Source organism: Denticeps clupeoides, chromosome 13, assembly GCF_900700375.1.
Source record: "Denticeps clupeoides chromosome 13, fDenClu1.1, whole genome shotgun sequence".
Classification (NCBI taxonomy): domain Eukaryota; kingdom Metazoa; phylum Chordata; class Actinopteri; order Clupeiformes; family Denticipitidae; genus Denticeps; species Denticeps clupeoides.
In genome coordinates, this window is record NC_041719.1 from 11,855,327 (window position 1) to 11,875,775 (window position 20,449).

The following is a 20,449-nucleotide window of genomic DNA, read 5'->3' on the forward strand; positions in this document are numbered from 1 at the left end:
TACCCAATGATGACAGACTCACAAAAATGACACATTACATTTAATGACAATGATCAGAATCAACGAATGCTGAGTATCTGGAAATGCATGTGCGTTTAATCACAGGCCAGAGTATAAAATGTGTTAATACTGCCCCCTGTTGCTTTCACGAGTGCTGTTCTCTTCACATTGTATTAGTTAGACTGTGCCTCCATTCATACTGGTGAGCAGTGTATTACCGAGCAGTAATATTCATTAATAAATGTATTTTTTTCTAAATGTTCTATTTTAATTTCTTCATGCAAACAAAGATTACAACCGTCAAGATTATATTACAACGTCCTCTACGTTTAGTAAAGATTAGTAAATTAGATTCAACTCACATTGAAAAAAATAAGTTTAATCAAATAAACCAATAAAAACCAATAAGGAAATTATTCTTGGCAGAGAACACAATGTAATTGTAGCATGGTTCTGTTTTAAACTAAATCTTTGAATGGAGTGTGAGGGAACTTTTAGATTAGAACTTGGGGGGAAAAGGGTGAGCAGACAGGGATCAAATTTGCTTGGTCATCCATTAAGACATGAAAGACAAGAAAACATTCTTAACCAATCAGGGAGAAGTATGTTAACAAGTCAGGGAATTGTCATATATCTTACTAAAATATTGGCCTGGAAGCATTTTTGTTAATGTGTTCGACGTATGGGTGAATTAAAAGGACTATGAGGTACAAAGATTAGAACTTGGTTTGGGAAACACCACTTTCAATCCTGTCTGACAAGACAAAAAAAAGAGAAACCAAAAAATTGTTTTGAAGTGAGAAGTGTCTTGGTGTCTTTGTTACAACTGTTAAAGTGAAGTGAAAAAGTAAAAGCGATTGTGAAACACTGCAGCACAGCACACGCTGACACACTGAATTGTGTCCTCTGCTTATAACCATCACCCTTGGTGAGCAGTGGGCAGCCATGACAGCAGTGTGTGTAGGGATTTGAACCGGCAACCTTCTGATTACAGGGCCACCTCCATAACTCAAACCCACAAGCCCTGGCTGAAGGGGGACAGTGCTTTATCCATTAGGCCACCGGGGCTCACAACTGTTACATTTGGTGAAAGTTTTGTTATCTTTTGCCATAAATACTTGAAAACACACATCATAGACAAACTATGGAATCTTCTAGCAGTAAACAGGATCATTTGATCTCCCAGCACAACAATGACATAAAAAAATATATATTTCTAAGATATGAGATGTTTTGAAAGATTAGGATGACCAATGAGCTGGTAAGATGCCATAAAGACACAGATTCACATACGTTCTGAATTGTAGGGAACATTTTCCTATCACTATCCTATACCAGCAGTAGCCTCTTCCAGCGAGATAGCACCCCTCTTTAGATTTGAATAATTTATTAGGTATAATAACCCTGCTCAATGGACAGCACATGGTGGTGAATTAATACTGAAAAGGCTCAGAAAGACTGAAAAGATGAAACAAGACAGATTTACAGTGTGTTTAAATACATCCAAATCAACAGATTTTCAAAATCCACCACAGGCTCTGAAACATTCCTGAGCATTTACCAAAAATGTAACATCACAATATCCAAAGACGAAAAAAAATAAACACACAAAATGGAATGAAAAAATAAAAACAACCGTTTAAAAACGCAGATAGACAGCAGAGTTTATTTGCAGTTGTTAAGAAGTTAAAGTAAAAGTCAAAAGATAAAAAAAACAAAACAAAAAAAAAAACATTTTATCTAATTTACAAACTGGCAGGAGAACAAGACTCCAAATGTGTGACGAGTGGCACGTCGTAGCTAATAGCGTCGACCAAAGGCACCCCCTTGCATTCCACTGCCCTGCATCATCTGATTCTGTCGGTTTAACGCTCCAGAGAGAGACTGCGAACCTCCTGCTTGCATGTAACCCCCACGTCTGAGGGTGAAAGGACAACGAGACAAGGAGTTAGTTCTGGTGACGGGCAAACTTGCAAACCAGGCATGATTCAGGTCACTTACCCTGCCATTCCTCCTCGGCCCACGTGACTCTGACCAGGCATGCCGCCACCTACACGAAAGCACCTTTTTAATGACAACTAAATTCAGGTAGATGCTGAAGATGATGTTTGTAACGTATCTGGCTCTACCTTGCCAACTTCTGTCCCCATCCATCTTGCGACCACTGTCCCAGTCTCTTGTGTCTCTGCATGAAAACCCAAGTACAAGGTGACTACATTTGCGATGTAATAAGCTACCAGTGCCATTCCCATAAAAATGAAATAATCCAGTCTACCAAACAATACTTACATCTTTATGTATGCTAGACAATGTCAAAAAGGCAAAAGGCTTAAGGCAAAAAATATTTACCTTGCATTTATGCCACGTTTCTCAAATCCCCCACCCCATGTGTCACGAGAATCCCTTCCGTGGCGATCACGGTCTGAGAAATGCTGTTAGAGAGAATAAAGATCAGACGCAATGGGGGGGAAAAAAAAAAAAAAAAAGCACAGCAGGCAATATAGTTCAAATTAGGGGTGATTAAATTGGGTGGTAGTAGCCTAGTGGGTAACACACTCGCCTATGAACCAGAAGACCCAGGTTCAAATCCCACTTACTACCATTGTGTCCCTGAGCAAGACACTTAACCCTAAGTTGCTCCAGGGGGACTGTCCCCTGTAACTACTGATTGTATGTCGCTCTGGATAAGGGCGTCTGATAAATGCCGTAAATGTAAATGTTAAATCAATGCTGTTTGGTGATTTTCTGGTGCTGGCATAAACATTTTAGTTAAAAAGTATTGCTGGTAATGACTGTCGCTGCACGATCTAAGTACAGCACAACTCCAGGTAGGAGTAAGCCATCGTTCACACAGACATTCGAAATTAATGACCTCTTAATGTCATGTGCTTTTGTTGCAATTTGTCGCTGTGATTGGCATTTCAGTGGAATACATTTTTTACCACTTGTCTAGGTTTCAGCAGAAATTGACATTAAGAAAAACATATTCGATGTTATTTGAATGCACAGGCGACCGAACACTGGTGTGGACAGGGTTCGGTCAGTTTTATCAGTCCGCACTCACGTGGCGCCATAAACGGCAGGAAAACACAGTGTGAAAGAGGCCTTAACTCACACTTAACTGTGAACGAGACCAGTGAAGGTTCACACATCTGGTTAAAATGCAAGTAGGCTGTTTGGAACACAGGCACATTTTTACAGCATATTGTAGAAAAATCACCAGACTATTCTTACCTGGCCATCTCGATCTCCAACCATGTTTCTTCCAGGTTCTCTTCTGAAGAAACAATCAAAATACAATGCCATGTTTCAGAACAATTTCATATGGCTGTTGGCTATTTGAACCTTTTATAAAGAGCTTTAGAAGAAAGTGAGAAAGTGAAGTGTGTGTCACTGTGAAACGCTGCAACACAGCACACGGTGACACAACGGAATGTGTCCTCTGCTTTTAACCATCACACTTGGTGAGCAGTGGAGAGCCATGAGAGGCACCCGGGGAGCAGTGGCACCTTCGCACCACAGGATTCGAACCAGCAACCTTCTGATTACGGGGTCGCTTCCTTAACCGCTAGGCAACTATTGCCCCAATTGGTTCACAAATTAATCTAGAATAATTAGCAATCAGAATAATTAAGCAATTTTTGATTTATCACTGATAGTAATGGTTTTTGACATTTTGAGCTTTGACATTACCGGTCCATGAGCATGTCGTCCTGAAAACGACCACGATCCCTGTGATCAAAGTCTTGGTAGCGATCTTGACGGCCAAAATCCGATCGGCCATAACGGTCATCCATATGCATCCTTTTATCCTGCCAATCATCTTTCCTGCTGAGAAACATTGTATGATCAAAACATTTCAGAAGGCAACAAACACAGAAAAACATTGCTCACATTGCCCACTGAGCTACAAACCTGCCATCCATTTCAAAGTGCCTTTTGAGTGGGCGGCGGTCCTGCTCAAAACGCAGCTGCTCCTGCTGCCTGCGGAGCTCCTCCCTCTCCCGATGGATGCGCTCCTGTTCACGCCGGCGCTCGTACTCCACGCGGAGACGCTCCCGCTCAAGGAATTCCCTCTCCATCCTGTCCGCGTCCAGCCGCTGTTTCTCTACCTCAAGCCAGTTCCGCTTGCGCATCAGCCTTTCCCGCTCCTCCCTCTCCCGGAAGAGGCGAATCTTCTCGCGCTCTGAGCGACTGTCGCGGTCCCGTTCACTGTAGAGGAGAAGAAGTTAATGAGAACCCTTAAGGCTCCAATCTCAAAAGATTAAGCCTAATGCAACATTAGTCACAGCCCTTTTGCCCTACGGCCCAGTTCTGGCCATGGCCATTAAAAACCTGTAGATAAAATGTAAAAGGGGGAGCCAGAGATTATATCAGATGCCGCGGGAGTTTACATCTACCATCAACCGTGTGAAGCAATCAGTGAGGACCATCAAAGTGTGGCCGGCGGGGGCTGACATTACACTCCAGGACAGGTTCCAACACACAGGCCACCTGTGGCTCTCACACGGACATCGACATCTACACCTCCTCTGTTCTGGATTACATGAACACCACCATAGACACTGTCACAACTCAGAAACAGATCACCACATACCCAAATCAGAAGCCTTGGATGAACAAGGATGCAACAATGCCTTCAGATCAGGAGATTTCCAGCATTTCCAGGGCAAATCTGAAGAGCATCAAAAAAGGCCAAGCACAGCTACAAACTACAGCTAGAGGAGTACTCAGTACCAACGCTGATCCTCGACGCATGTGGCAGGGCATTCAGGCCATTACAGACTATAAACCCAGCAACTCAACCCCCACAACCACAAATATCCTTGTTTTGAATGATCTTAATGACTTATGCTTGCTTTGTCAGGACCTCCTCCTCACCAATCACACTCACCTCTTCAGATGTTTGCACTGCACAAGCCGGATCAACATGCGCAGGGCTGCTGGACCAGACGGCATCCTGGGGCGCGTACTTGGAGCATGTGCAGAGCAGCTCGCTGGAGTATTCACAGACATTTTTAATGTCTCTCGCCCAAGCAGCTGTTCCAACATGCTTCAAAAGCACCTCCATTGTGCCAGTGCCGAAACACTCTAGCCCTACATGCCTAAATGACTACCGCCCTGTAGCACTCACACCCATCACTATGAAGTGCTTTGAGCGGTTAGTCCTGGCACATCTGAAGGACTTTCTCCCACCAACTCTGGACCCAGACCAGTTTGCTTACCGTAGCAACAGGAGCACAGAGGATGCAGTCTCCATAGCGCTGCACTCTGTACTCGCACACCTGGACAAGCAAAACACTTGGCCACATCTGCTCCACTACAGTCACGCTCAGCACCGGTGTACCACAGGGCTGTGTGCTGAGCCCTGTGGTACAATATGTCTGTGGAGCCTGTTTCAGAGGATCTGTCCTGGACCATTAACACCTTCAGCCTGGTCAAGAAGGCTCACCAGCGCCCCTTCTTCTTGAGGACATTAAAGAAGAACCAGCTTTCCTCAGCCATCCTGGTGAACTTCTACCGCTCTACAATAGAGCATCCTAACCAGCTGCTATGCACTGTTGCCGAGAGTAAGGCGCTGCAGCGGGTGGTGAAAACTGCCCAGCGCATCACAGGGACTCCACTTCTATCCATTGAGGACATCCAGAGGAAGCACTGTTAGCGTTGAGCACGCAGTATTCTTAATGACTCCTCCCACCCTGCCCACAGACTGTTTTCTCTCCTGCCTTCGGGCAGACGCTTTAGGTTACTACAGACAAGAGCCAGCAGATTTAGGAACAGCTTTTTCTCCCCAGAGCTGTCTCCTTGCTGAACTCCTCTGCCCCCCCATACACTCCTGATAACCACCGTACTATTTAATCTTGCACATAATCATTGCACTACATTGTACATATAGAATTCTGATTATATACTTTTTTTATACATATGTTCATATTTATAGTTAATACTAACTGTATATTATTACATTATTATCCAGTCTCATCCTGTACATATCACCTTATGTATACCAATAACTTATTTTACCTTGATCCTGCACTTGCTGCTTATTGCACTTCTGGTTAGACCTAAACTGCATTTCGTTGCATGTGTAATGACAATAAAGTTGAATCTAATCTAAAAATACCATACCCAGAATGCCTGCGTCTCTCTACTTCGCGGATTTCCCTCTCACGCTGCCTCTGACGCTCACGCTCTCGCTGTTCTTTGATTTGGTCAAAAGACAGGATGTCCTTTCGCTCTTTACTCGATGACCTGCGGTCCCGGCTCTTTGTGCTCTAGCAAATAGAACAGATTAAGTAAACAATAGGGTTGCAACAATTTAACATTTTGGTGGTACGAATATAGAGAAATAATCCTGGTTTCATAATTCTCAATTATTTGACATGAATTAATTTTGCAACTGTATTAACATATATATAAAAATCACAAATATATTAGATATAGCTATTTATTTAGACAAATGGAAAAATGGCGCTTCGGCCATTCTGCCTCACCATTCAGAGAGTGTCAGCTCATAAGAGGAAAGGTTATCTCCCCTTTCTCAGGCTCTTTATGCCCAGAGAATTTCCCACCCCGCCCCTAAAACATTATCTCCACAGACTGTCATGGCTTCCATGACTTACTCGCTCTTTGCTCTTGGTTCTTACACTGATGACTGGTTCTCCTTTGGATTTGTCCATTACAACGGTTCTCTGAGCCTCTACAGGGAAATTAAATACAATTTATTAATTAAATCCGGCCAACTGTAAATTACCAGAATGTCTGTGAATGGTGATGTAATACACAAAATATAAATGACAAACCATCTTTGTCAGCATCCTCATTTGTGTTTTCATTGCCATCAGTCCTGAGAGAAAAAAATAGGTTCCAATTATATCCTAACACTGATATAAACCTTCATATAATCACTATATTCTCTACTCACTTTTCAGACTTGGAGTCAGATGAATGCCGTCTCTCAGCACCAGACTTCTTAGGGTCACCTTTATCAGTCGGCTTCTTCCCTGCAGGTTCATTCTTTGCCTTAGAAAGGAATAATAATGGTCACTCAGGATCAAACATAATTAGATATACTCAAAGACTTCAAGACTATTTATTTCTTGAAATGTGTAACCTACAGCACAAAAAAAAGAGGAGTCAAGTCAAATTACCAGAAAATTGTTAACTAAACTTATGACAACCCTGAGAAGCTTAACTTAAATAAATGTTTCTTCCTCCAAGTTCACACAAGCCCAAACAGGTGTAAAAAGGCCTCCATCAGGTTTGGGCACAGATCATCAGCGGTAATTTACATGAAGATACGTGGCTGAGAAAGTTCTAGAATATGGAAGCAGTGCATGCAGTAGCACAACATGGTTTACTACACAGAGCCAGTAAAGACCAGCACTAGTTTTAAACGTTGTAGTGGTAAATGTAGAAAAAAAAATGTATGGGATACTTCATGTTATATATTCATGTGTTAGATTTCAATGACTTCTCCATTACTATGTTCATTTTGTATTACAAAACTTTAAGGCCTGGAAAATTCTCTTTTCAAATTCCATGACAATTTTCAGGTTTTTAAATAACCGTAGGAACTCTAAATGGTGTGCCTAGTGGGTGGGCATATTTACTCACCCGTTCCACAGAGATCATTCGTCCATGGAGTTCTGTCCTGTGCAAATGGCTGATGCACTTGGTGGCTTCATCTATAGTGGACATAGTGACAAACCCATAGCAGCGAGCTCCTGGGCTCTTGGCGTTTGTCACCACTTTGGCTCCAACAACCTACATTTATAAGTTGCAAAGAAAAAAAAAAAAAAAAAAAAAAAAAGAGCATGTTCACACACAACCAGCTTGACATGTTTGTGGTATGTAATTTAACCAAAATCAATTACATAAGTGTGCAGTACAGACCAATAAAATAAAAAAAAAAAAAAAAAAAAAAAAATTCTTTTTATTTCAACACATTCCAAAGCAATTTAAACAAAAATTAAGAATATTTTATGTATTATTTATTGTTTATAGGGCAAAGAGTGGCCTAAGTATTTATTGCAACCGGCACTTTCCATGGACATGATCAATCAATAAACTAAACTAGAAGTTACTGGAGAGAAATGTTGAATGAATCTGTACTATCTGGGGGAGTGGTGGCCTAGTGGGTAAGGAAGTGGACCCGTAATCAGATGGAGTACCGAACCGCCAAGGTGCCACTGAGCAAAAGCACACACTGCTCCCCTCGGGCGCCTTTCATGGCTGTCCACTGCTAACCAAGATGATGGGTAAAAAGCAGAGGACATTTCTTTGTGTGCACCATGTGCTGCGCTGTGATTCACAATGACAATCACTTCACTTTCACTACTAGGCGACCCATAAGATTTGAGTAACAGTTAAAGTAGCAGGCACAGACTGGGTAGAGACCATTTTTCTGATCAATTCACTGACTAGGTGTTTCATAAGAGGTTCAGAAGCTTAACAGATATCTGCCATGTTATTTAATATCTTAGTTATGACTTAAGTATGTGATTGACAAACACTTATCCACGCATGAAAATTAGGTGCTAGATTATATCTTACCTTGCCATATTTGCTAAACAAATTCTTAAGATCTGTTGCTCTTGTAGTTGAAGAAAGTCCACTAACCCAAAGGTTCCTTCCACTACTGGTGGCAGCACTAACTGCTGGCGCTAAAAGTATGAGGGGAAACAAATGCGAAGATTCATGTAAGCATGTGATTACAAATTTAGATAAAATTTTAGGGTTAACAAGAAAACAGACCTTTTTCCTCAGTCTTGACAGCACTTTCTCCATCAGAGCTAAGGGTGAAAGAAAAAAAAAAAAACAAAAAGGAAAGAAAAACAATGCCACGTCTGTCGTTTCAGAAGCAGAAAATGGGTAGAACTATACCTACCTTGAGCGAATATTAACAGACACAAAGTGACTTATATAGTATCATAAAGAAACTGGCAATACATTACTTAACGAAGAGAAGGGGATGACAAAATTAGGAAGTTCAGATGAAATGCGAAGACCATTACACCTCCCAAGACCACCAACACGTGTTAACAAAGGAGCCAATGTAACAGAGATAGCCATTGTTCTAGTATACATAAAACAACAAACCTCTTTTTCTGATCACCCTCAACAGAAGCGGACTCTTTAGCTGCCGTTGATTCTGCAGCATCTTCAGTCTTCTTGTCTTCTTTCTCACTTTCTTCTTTTGAGCCCTTTTCTGAATCAGCGCGTTCAGAAACCTGTTCATTAGTATCGCTAGCCCGAGTGCATTCAGTTTCTGTGTCCATGGCTTCTTGTTGGTCCTCGTTTTTCAATTCAGAATCACTAGACTTGGCCGCATCCTTTTCTGTATAAGTAGCTGAGACTTCTTGGTCCAAATCAACCGCCTTTACATCACCTTTGGTGAGGTTGCACACATTGGCTTCCTCAGGAACAATCTGACAGTCCCCAACAGAAGCTTTGTCCTCTTCAGACGGCTGTTCCAGCTGATCTTCCTTAAGCGGCTCGGATATACAAGACCCGGTTACTTTCTCACTTTCTACGGATTTAACAGGAATAGAATGGCACAGAGTTTAATTACTTCTAACACACAGCAATGGTTAACGTGGAACTGGAAAAGCTGGAACAGCTAGTGACGCTTTTCTTTCACATATAAATGCATACACTCACACCTTACAAGAGACTGGAAAACCCAAACAGATAAAATAGGTGGCAACAGTTCGGATAAAAGCGTTCACCTGACCAAGGTCAAAAAGAGTAGGAGTGGTGGTATACGACAAGTTCGAGGAATCAACCTTCTGTGTCCAAACTTCACAAATGTCCAACAGATGAATTCTTTGAGTGATTAGTCCATTGGCGCAGTTTCCAACAGTCTTAACAACGATTTCAAACGTTTTTTATTTTCTCCTGTGGCAGTTTCACACGATGGGATGTCCACTTTGAATCCTCTTGACGTAACCTAAAAACACTGCACTTCACCTGCAACAACCACCCGACTTCTGCAACTGCTCACTAAACAAATAACTGCTGGTCATGAGCATTGCCAAGGGTGTGACAAAACCACACCGGCCTCAAATTCCCAATTATTTAACATTTAACTTTTTTTTTTATTCATACAGACTTTGATTGTTCTCACAAAAATGGGTTTTGATTGAACAGCAACATCCAGTACCAGCAATTATCTTTGGGTTTCCAGTCTCTTTCTGAAGGAAACCAGGACTAATTCACCATGCTTTAAGAGGCACATCCCTTGCAGGTGGGCGAAAGTACATATATTCTCATGCATTAGTATAATCTTTTTAACAGTACCTTCTATGAAATCTTGAGACTCTTCGTCTTGTTGCTCCTTCAAAGGAATTTGTAAAAATTAAAACCAAGCAATCAAACATGACTTAAAAAAATGGAAAGCGAATGGATGCACTTACCACTTTAAAAGGATGACACAGATTAGTTCCATCTGTACTCTCTGTCTCTCCCAATAAATCCTAGCGAGCAAAACAGCTTTGATAAAGAATCCCATAAAATGATCAATTTCTCATGAAGCCAGTTAGTTTTGAATCACTAGTTCATACCTCTTCGTTTTCAGGCTCCCACACATGCTCATCGGTGTGTCTATTCCCATTTTCAACGCCTTCATTAGAAAAGGTGTCCAAGATATCATCAGCATCAAACTCGTCACACTCGACCGGAACACCGTTGTCAATCTCTGCCTCATCAAGCACGTTCATGTCCATTATGTCCATCTCGTGTAGCTGGTCCGAGCTGCCCTCTGGGTCTTCCTGTAGGAACAGGGGCCCGGCGTGTCAGGGGTCACCTGTGCCGCGGGGTTCACTACAATCAGCCAAGCAGTTCCCGCTCACCTGGCCATCTCCTGAATCCTCCTCGACGGCGCAGTCCTCCATCTCATCGGTCTCCTGGACCTTCCCGACTGAAAAATACATAGCAGGCGATCACGGATACTTGCAGAACGAGAATAGAAGCTACACGCAGGGTGCTGTTGACTAGGAAGGCTGGACAAGGTCGAAGCTGCTGGTTATGTAAAAACGCCAGGTCGCCCTTTGACTCCTCACGCCTCTTTACCTTTGGAAGCCCTTTTCAGCGCCCTCTTGGGGGTGATGTCCAGGTGGACAACCACCTCGTCAGGATTTCCACCCTCCTCCTCGATCGCCTTGGAGCGGAGAGAAATGAGATCGGTCGAGTGTTCGTGCTAACGTGTTTAGCTCAAGCCTGCTGACTCTAAGCCACCGTATGAAAGGATGCGTTCTGTCCGCAAAACAGACCGCGTATCGGTATCGGAAGTATGGAGATCCGGTTGCATGTTACTGCACGTCGGACAACATCGTGCATGCGCGTCGCCATCATTTCACCAACAAATAAAAAGAGGCTTTCCCCCCGCAAAGCTCAATTTAAATCCCCGAAACGACTAGCACCCTTGCGTCTCTTGCACCCACCTTCTTCAGTCTCTCGGATAAAACGCTTTTGTTGCCGCTCGTGTCCAGGCTCCTCCGTTTGAGCTCCGCTTTCAGGTCAATAACTCTGAGCTCAGACAATTTGCGCACGCCGGCGACCTCCGAAATCTCGAGGGCCTCCACCGATGAAGAGTGGTCAGACATGACTATTGCAAAGCGTTACGCACGCAATCGTCAGTGTTTCGAATTTATCGTACACTTATCGTATAAGCACTTATTACGAAAACAGGCGATAATTTACAAAATGGCGTCCGAAAGCACACACACAAGAGCAAACGCCCGGAGTCGCCGCAGATGCCCAAGGCGCATGCGCAACAGTCCCAGCGAGTCTGCGCAGAGGAAAACCTCAGTGCGCTTGCGCGGTGAATGAAACGCGCAGTCGTTTTTTATTTGAAAACTAGTACATTTAATAACAATTTTCAGTACGCTCTCATGGCAAGTTTAATCATAATTAAAAGAAAGAGGAGAAAATACAATAAGATTTATTTATTGACTTGCATAATGGAATCATGGATTAGCTCTCGTAGCCAGAGTAATCAGAATTTAAACACAAGACGAGAGTAAAAATGTACGTTATGTGTACTAAAGTGAATAAAAATTCTTCATGTTGCTAAATCGGAAACTATTGGGGAGGCTCTTAGAAGTTAAGTTAGCCTGGGACTCATCTGATTCAAGATTCTCTTCAGGGAAATTAACTTGTGCAGACGGTGGATGTGTGGATTTGTCTCTTTGTTCTGAGTCAAATGACCAGAGTGTTGATGATGAGCCACTGGATGTTCCTGCAAAACTGGAGACCTCTGTGAAGGATGCACCCTCAGCCACCAAATTATAATCAAAAGATGAAGTCATTGAGTTTGGCTGTCTGCGTGGTTCATGAAGGTTAAGCTTTGACACCAGAGGTTTGCCTACGGAGATGGTCTGCCTTTCTTGGACATCTTCATCCAAATTTGAGTACTGATAGTGAAGACACACTGTGAATCTGAGCTCTTTCTGTTTGGGGAAACATATCATCGTTGTTGGAAAAAAATGAACACAACAGACAACACAAAATGATTGTAGGTACAACAAACCTCCTACCTTTAGCTGCTGCAGTGCTCGCAGGCGGGTGTATAGTTTTGGAAGCTTGGATTCTGGCAGACTTTCTGCAGTAAAAAGCAGACTCTCTGCTTCTTGAAGGCTCTCCTCATTTGTATGTTTCAGATCTATTTCCACATCCTAAATTTAGCCAAGGGGTTGGAAAGGATTGCAAAAATGGAGTGATTCAGCCACAAATGATGAAATATTTGTGACATTAAAATCTTTAATCACCTCAGGGAAGTCTGAAAGTTGGGCAGAGCAGGACACAATTTCATTTGGTTTCTCTAATATACATGTGTAGATGATCATTATGTTTGAAAATTCAGCTGCAAACCCAAGCTGCACCTTCACACCACACTCAAACTGCAGGACGTGGCACTCGGGTAGGACTGTTGGGACAAAAAAATAATAATAATAATCTTAAAGACAATTTCAGATGTATTTTTCTCAAGTGCTATCAGGTCAGTGGACCTCACCATGAGCAATAGCCCACTGTAGATTTCGTGCAGATGTAGTAACTGGGCAGTCTGAGTTCAGTATGTGGTCAGTCAGTGCACGCCGCTCTGACAGGTTACTCAGTAGCTCCAGAGCCTGCCGTCCACGAGTAATTTTGCACTGGCCCATGTCTGCAAAACAGCCGGACACGTATGTGTTGATACTGTACACTCCCCAGGCTCGAAGTAAGGAACACCTTGACTGTTGCATCGTTTTGTCATTTCACCCTTAATGAGTTGTCAGTTTATACCACTTTGGGTGGCAGATGACTCTGCTTATTGAAAGGACTAACATCAGATAGCTGGGTTCATTTAAGTCATCACTGTTCTATAGGAATATAGGCAATATAGGAATTCATCAATCTTAAATTAATCCAGTTTACTGAGAAATCATGGTCAGTGCATATATCTCCAAATATACACTACAGTTTAGCTCAATAATTCTTGTAGGTTACAATCATAGGCAAAATGAAGCAAAAAGAGAAAAAAGTCAAACCTTCAGCAACTCTGTCCAGCATGACAGTGACCTTTTCATCTTCCATGAGTCGCTTTTTCAGAAAACTCATGAATATTCCATTAGACAGATCATCTTTATTCACTTCATAAGCCTCTGCATCCACACACCTATACAGGATAGTTTAGATTCTTTGAAAACCCCTTTCTGAACCGTGTACAAACAAGAATATGTACTTGAATCTCCAGTCATTTCATTATACCAAAATATGGAAGCACATCAGGCACAAAGGTGACTTACGTGGCATAACCAAACACTGTGTTTGCAGTTACTTTTAGGGGTCCAAGCTTTGGTATGATGGCATCATTCAGGTTTCTGTAAAAACAAAACAGGCATAAGTGTGATGTTCAGCTATTCCTGATTTGTTTCTGAATCAGAAAAAAAAAAAAAAATTACAAATGTGCTGTACCGTTTACGGCACATGTCCAACAAAAATACATTGAGGCCGGTCTCACGCTCCTGCATGCGCTTTAACACTCCCTGCACCCACAGGCAGTTCTCTGAAGTGTAGGATGCTGGGGCGTCTATCGGCACCATAAAGCTATTACCAAAGTTTTCATAACCGTGACCAGCAAAATACAGGAGAGCTGGCAACAGACAAAAAAACAAATCATTAGTGCTCAAAATTAATACATGAAAATAAACAATACTCTTATCTTATTTAAATTAAAACAATGTGCAGATTTTAACATAGAAAATATAAGACAAAATTAATGTATAACCCCAACATAAACCCAAACACTAACCATAAACACCTCGATCCAGAAGTAACAGGAACTCCGTAACTGCGCTGTGCATTTCCTGCCAGTTAAGGTCGAGCAGGGATACAACCTTGAAGTCCAGCTGCCTCAGCAGGTTCGTCAGCTCGTGCACATCTGCCATAGGAGCCCTGAGCTGGCGGTGATGCAAATAATTCATGTTTCCAATCAGGAGGGCGACCTTGTCCGTGGCTGTCAATTGCAATGTCAGAGAAACATTAGCACTGCATTTAAGTGCCAAACTGTGCAAAACATGAAAAAAAAACACAGAATCTCACCATAGAAAGTGCTCAGCTGCCTAGATGGTTCTACAGTGCAAGGGGAGTAAAAATTCATAAGCATTGATGAAAAATAATTCTTCAACTATACTTGTTGTGCTGTGGTAATTGAGGAAAATTACCTTCGCTTTCTACATTCCAAGTTGGACCACACAAAGAATTTGGGCCTGTAACAAAATTCTTCTCATTATAAAACAGAATGAAGAGCATACACTGCTGTAATTATTCATTTATTTGTAGAATCTGGTACAGTGCAGTATAGTGTTTTGACATGACTTATTCACTCACCAACATCTACATAGACCTCCTCGCTCCACATTTCATGGTAGAGGTTATACGCTCGACAGCGATACATCCCCCTGTCTGCTGTGGTCACACATGATACCTGCAAATGCAAAGAGTGTTTCTAAAAGTTCTCTGATAAATACAGATTATGTTTTTCATATCTCTTCTGCAATGTCTGTAGCTAGCTTATATGCATCAATATTAGGGGCGGCCTAGCGGTTAAGGAAGCGGCCCCGCAATCAGAAGGTTGCCAGTTCGAATCCCGATCCACCAAGTTACCACTGAGCAAAGCACTGTCCCCACACACTGCTCCCCAGGCGCCTGTCATGGCTGCCCACTGCTCACCAAGGGTGATGGTTAAAAGCAGAGGACACATTTCGTTGTGTCACCGTGTGCTGTGCTGCAGTGTTTCACAATGACAATCACTTCACTTTCACTTTCAATGACCGTAACGGAGCACTTGGTACTGACCGTAAGTGAGCACTTGGTAGCCATCGGAATAGGTTTCCTGTTATGATACCACATGAACTGGGGAGGAGGGTTCGCTTCAGCAAAGCATTCAAGATGGAGACGGTCTCCTTCAGATAATGTCTGAGGCTTGGGCTGGTAAATCACTTGCAGTCCGCTTGCTGACTGGAAAAGACAGTTGCTTGTCTCTAAGATGCAAAACACGCAGTTGGAGAGTTTTTACTACTAATTAATTGGCATAAATAAGCGTCATGAAGAAAGTGTATTTTGTGCAATTCTGATTACCTGAAATAGTGTTACTAGACTTTGCTAAACGCACATGTGCCCACTTAGAAAAAAGACAGTTCTCCCCATGGTTCACACGGCAAATGTAATGTCCCTGCTGAGCTTCTGTAACATTAATGAGAACCAGTTCTCGAGTATTTCCTCCAGGGACCTATTGAACAATATTAGATTTCGGAAAAATAATTCCAATAAAAACAGGTGGAATTAAGATACAAACAGTAGGGGGCTTCTTTTAATCCAACTGACCTCCTCTTTCCCCTTGAACCACTGGAATCCAAGGTCTGGTGGGCCGTTCGCCATGCAGCTCAGTGCTACTGTAGCTCCTTCAGGTACCAGCTGAGGCTGTGGCTGTGCCGTTATCACAATTTGTCCCACTGTAAATGTGACTCAAAATGAGAAAACTGAAACTGCCTCACACCTTCAGCGGCTCATAGCCAGAAAATTAAACCATGAAACATGCAGTTTTTACTTAACAATTTGACAAATTAAAATGCTGCCTGTGTAAACTATATACGTGTAAGCTTTTCCTGTCAAACTGGTGTTCTGGATTATGGGACAGGGTTTTATTGTGAAGAGATGCTGTGTTCTGAGCAGCATGGGAAAGATGCGAAAAAAGTTCAGTTGATGTTCAGTGTTGTTTCACTTCTGTGTCTACGCAGTATAGATGCTTTTCAATACGTATGTAATTACATATGTATGTATACAACAACTAAGTTGGCCTATTTTAATGAGGGTGTGGCTGCAGCCAGATGCTCTAGGGAATCTATGGTCTCTGCTCGATCTGTGTGCGCATGCGCAATGCTGTTCAGTATATGGCCCTTTGCTGAACGGACAGCGCTCAATCAGCAAAAGCATTTATATATGCGTAAACATTACCACGTACATTACGCCAGAAGTAAAATGGTGGTTAAAATGGTTAAAAGCAGAGAAACAATTTCCATCGGGATTAATAAAGTTATAAAAACACACATACACTGGACTTTGGGGGACGTGGAAATGTATTTTATTTATTTCAGCGATATATGTAAAGAGATCAGTTTTTCAGTCAGCTTACTACGTCCGAAGCGTAGAATAATACACCTGCCTTAGTAAACAGGGATTTACAGCCTCGCTGCGCATGCGCAGACTTGCCGGCCGTTCGCGGAGCGTCCGCCTGCACTAGCGCACGTTTGGCCACGGCGCCCCTGAAATGCACCGCTGAAGCTCGTTTTACAAAGTTACCCGCGGCGGTGAGGAAGTCCACGGCCTCGTGGTTCTCGATGTCCTTGAGGCACTGCAGAAGGAAGCCCAGCGAGCACTCACGCTGCGCCAGCATGTCGAGCAGGAAGCGCCCTGGGCTGCCGGCGCAGTTCAGAACCTGCAGCGAGCAGTTCGTCAGCTCGCTTTCACTACGGCAACAGCAGCGAGATAAAAAAAAGATGATGGAGAGAATGAAAAAAAAAAAAAAAAAAAAAGTAAATATAAAGGCCGACAGCGGCGGCGCACCTGTAGCGGAACTGCGGGTCCTGGCGGGCCGCCGCGGCCAGCCGCTTCCAGCCGCACTTGGCGTTGTCGAGCTTGGCGGCGAGTCCGTGGCGAGCCGCTTCGCTCAGGCTTTCCAAGCCCCGAGTCCAGTCGCCCATCTCCAGAACCTCGGATGGATTCCGCGGCCCTGAAATGCAGATCGCATCGGACGTTCTACGAACTCTCAGAACGTTCGTGTCGGCAAATTATCTTCTCAAAACGATGAAATAATGAGACCGTACCTGCGCGACGCGTACACCCCACTTCCGCAAATGTAGTATTCTCCTCCCGATTCCTGTTTTCACTTTACTCGGCGACTCGACAGATGTTTGGTTAAAGAGCATAAAAAAACGTGCGACACACCGCATAGAATTGTTTTTTTTTTCGCCTGACGACTTGGAAGTTAAACTCGAAACACAGGAAATGTGTTGAATGAAAGACTCGATCCTGCGTTTAGTCGCAGGTTCCTCTTTAGGACGCCCGTCATTTGCATACGCGTCCATTTCCCCATTTAAGCCACTGATGTCGCCAGGCTGTCGGCTGCACTTCCATCGCTCCACTTGAACCGAGAAGCGGAATCCACGGAGGCTCCCAGTGTCCTGCCTCATACAGACACCGCATTCTGTACCTCCGAACAGATATACACCTATTTTCATGACCATTTACGTTGGTAGATTCTCACTGAAGGCATCAAAACTATGAATGAACACGTGTGGAGTTATGTACATGTGGAGACCTGGCCTCCACAGTCACCGGACCTGAACCCAATCCAGATGGTTTGGGGTGAGCTGGACCACAGAGTGAAGGCAAAGGGGCCAACAAGTGCTAAACACCTCTGGGAACTCCTTCAAGACTGTTGGAAAAGCATTACAGGTGACGACCTTTTGAAGCTCATCGAGAGAATGCCAAGAGTGTGCAAAGCAGTAATCAGAGCAAAGGGCGGCTATTTTGAAGAAATTAGAATATAAAACATGTTTTCAGTTATTTAACTTTTTTGTTAAGTACATAACTCCACATGTGTTAATTCATAGTTTTGATGCCTGCAGTGAGAATCTACCAATATAAATGGTCGTGAAAATAAAGAAAACACATTGGGTGTGAAGGTGTGTACAAACTTTTGGCCTGTACTGTATAAAGTGAAAGTGAAGTGATTGTCATTGTGAAACAGCAGCACAGCACACGGTGACTCAGTGAAACGTGTCCTCTGCTCATGACCATCACCCTTGGTGGGCAGTGTGTGTGCATTCTAAACTCAACAACAACACACCTCCAGCCTTGTGCACCTGATAACACACTGACCATCTTGCACATTTCTGTCTTGTCTTGTCTGAAATATCCAACATATACAAGCATCCTACATGATGTCCTGTTCATGGTACAGGAAGGTTTTACTTTTATAGAGATCTGTATTTAAGTTCTAATCTTAGTTAGTGTGTATAACACTTTTCTTTTATGATTGTATTCTGCGGGGTCTGTGGGGGGGTCTTTTTTCCTCTCTGCATCATCTTTTATTCTTGATTCCGCAGTGGAAGCGAGCTGACAAACTGCACCGAGAGCCGAGGGCACTTCCTGCTCGACATGCTGGTGCAGCATCAATAAAGTTGTACCGACAATAAACCAATCTTGAATCTTCTGGATTTGAACCAGCAGCCTTCCAATTACAGGTCCACTTCCTTACCCACTAGGCCAACCACTGTTTTACAATCCTTATTTAATAAACTTCCACCAAACACTTCCAGCACTCAGCAGAGTCGATCCTTTTTTTAAACAAATCTTTTTGTGTTACAAAATGAAAGCATTTTTTGAATAAACACTGGCCTGTCATGGCTGCTCACTGCTCACCAAGGGTGATGTTTAAAAGCAGAGGACACATTTCGTTGTGTCACCATGTGCTGTGCTGCAGTGTTTCACAATCACTGCACTTTCACTTTAAGCAAAACCCACTGGCGCTTCTGTATGTCACCTCTCCAAATCAAATAAAAGATGAGAATCATAATGACTGAACAATAATAAGGAAATCATTTCAAAGTTTTCTTTTTAATACAAAATGCATTTACTCATAACAACATGAATGTAAGGGCGTTATAGGACGTTATAAAATATAACAAATATCCAGAGATACTTCTGTGTTAGACAGATTTTAATTAACTGTCTCACATCATCTCAGAAAGACTATTTTGCTTTTCACACAATGAAAGCTGAAGTCAGTCACATTTTTTTCCCTTTGTGCAATCGATTGAATCGCCACATGTGTTCCTTTCTGAGTACTTTCCAATATTTGTAGCTCTCTGGATCCAGCTCAGACAGTTTTTTGGGAGGGCCCAGATCCAACTGGAACAACCTGAAAATGGAAGTAAAAGCTGTGAGACACTACTGAACCTCTGTACATTGTGTATGCATATGGTGGATAAATGCAAAGACAAACTTACCACTCTGGGTAGTCTCGATGGGGCTTCAGTGGAGGATCTTCACCCTGCTTGAATATATTCACACCCACAGCATGTGTGCATAACTTCACCGGATCGCTGCACACCTCTGGCCCCTTTAAGGCTTCTTTGGCCATGCCTTTGCCTTTTCCTTTTACAGCTGTATAAAAGCACGACAACGTTAGCATGGAAACACAATATATGTTACAAGTCACAAATTCACGGTTCTGATTAACAGTCTGATGGGCCTAATATTAAAGAGACATCACCCATCCAACTCAACGGGAAAACTTCATCCTTACGTCTGGTGCTGCAATTTGCACACAGATCGCTGCAGTAACTGGGTGACGTGACGGATATGTGGCTTTCATTTCATTTTTAAAGCCAATGCCTCTTCAGAGAAAGGATCAGTCCGCCCATGCCAGTCTACTTTGAGGTTTTTCCAACATGTTTCTCGGGGAACAGATCAGGCTCAATCTGCAAGCAGAAGACGACCTTTCCCACGAAACCGGCACCATCACTTTCAATCCATCAAAGGTTCAAGTAAAGTGAAAGGTGTTCGTTTCCATTCGGAACGGACAGGAGGTCAAGGTCGTAGAGCAGAACAAAAAATGTCAATTACCCGCTTTCTTGGCGTATCCACGAGTCTGAAACCGTGGCCATAACGCACACGCGTATAAATCTCCACGAAGACGCGAGGAGGGCAAATATAATTTCTCCGCGAAGCACAGCAACCTGCACAGCGCCATCATTCACGCCCGGACGCAACACCGCCGCGGTCCGACAGAAATCTCGTTCCGGTATGACACGCGTGTTCCCATTACAATGGTTCCTACCGTCCTTTACATTATTATCAAATCGTTAATTTAATTATTTAAAGTATGAACATGAAATAAACA

General features: G+C 43.0%; 3 protein-coding genes across 5 annotated transcripts; all 3 read right to left on the bottom strand.

Annotated features, from left to right (window-relative positions):
• Positions 1-358: 358 nt before the first annotated feature.
• Positions 359-11,757, bottom strand: safb (scaffold attachment factor B). 2 transcript variants are annotated; one of them, XM_029000533.1, is made up of 21 exons: positions 11,445-11,757; positions 11,074-11,161; positions 10,854-10,921; positions 10,566-10,772; positions 10,419-10,478; positions 10,303-10,339; positions 9,103-9,532; positions 8,758-8,795; positions 8,557-8,666; positions 7,618-7,767; positions 6,926-7,023; positions 6,804-6,847; positions 6,624-6,700; positions 6,130-6,275; positions 3,916-4,212; positions 3,694-3,828; positions 3,235-3,277; positions 2,350-2,432; positions 2,130-2,185; positions 2,002-2,050; positions 359-1,918 (listed from the first exon to the last, which is right to left on the bottom strand). In XM_029000533.1, exons 1-21 carry the CDS (start codon positions 11,604-11,606, stop codon positions 1,801-1,803), a joined length of 2,496 nt encoding a protein of 831 aa, XP_028856366.1. In that variant the 5' UTR covers positions 11,607-11,757; the 3' UTR covers positions 359-1,800. The 2 variants fall into 2 exon arrangements, with proteins under 2 accessions (XP_028856366.1, XP_028856365.1); XM_029000532.1 differs by having other exon boundaries at positions 3,694-3,831.
• Positions 11,758-11,933: 176 nt separating this feature from the next.
• On the bottom strand, positions 11,934-17,671 carry malt2 (MALT paracaspase 2). 2 transcript variants are annotated; one of them, XM_029000534.1, is made up of 17 exons: positions 17,367-17,671; positions 17,107-17,272; positions 16,843-17,009; positions 15,868-15,995; positions 15,622-15,772; positions 15,340-15,524; positions 14,872-14,968; positions 14,706-14,750; positions 14,584-14,613; positions 14,294-14,497; positions 13,957-14,134; positions 13,788-13,862; positions 13,530-13,657; positions 13,016-13,165; positions 12,771-12,928; positions 12,540-12,677; positions 11,934-12,452 (listed from the first exon to the last, which is right to left on the bottom strand). In XM_029000534.1, exons 2-17 carry the CDS (start codon positions 17,241-17,243, stop codon positions 12,045-12,047), a joined length of 2,379 nt encoding a protein of 792 aa, XP_028856367.1. In that variant the 5' UTR covers positions 17,244-17,272; positions 17,367-17,671; the 3' UTR covers positions 11,934-12,044. The 2 variants fall into 2 exon arrangements, with proteins under 2 accessions (XP_028856367.1, XP_028856368.1); XM_029000535.1 differs by lacking the exon at positions 17,367-17,671 and having other exon boundaries at positions 16,843-16,978; positions 17,107-17,157.
• A 1,471-nt stretch (positions 17,672-19,142) lies between these two features.
• On the bottom strand, positions 19,143-20,338 carry mrpl54 (mitochondrial ribosomal protein L54). Its single transcript, XM_029000907.1, has 3 exons — positions 20,173-20,338; positions 19,554-19,710; positions 19,143-19,465 (listed from the first exon to the last, which is right to left on the bottom strand). The coding sequence occupies exons 1-3, from the start codon at positions 20,300-20,302 to the stop codon at positions 19,333-19,335; spliced, it is 420 nt and encodes a 139-aa protein (XP_028856740.1). The 5' UTR covers positions 20,303-20,338; the 3' UTR covers positions 19,143-19,332.
• Between the last annotated feature and the right edge of the window lie 111 nt (positions 20,339-20,449).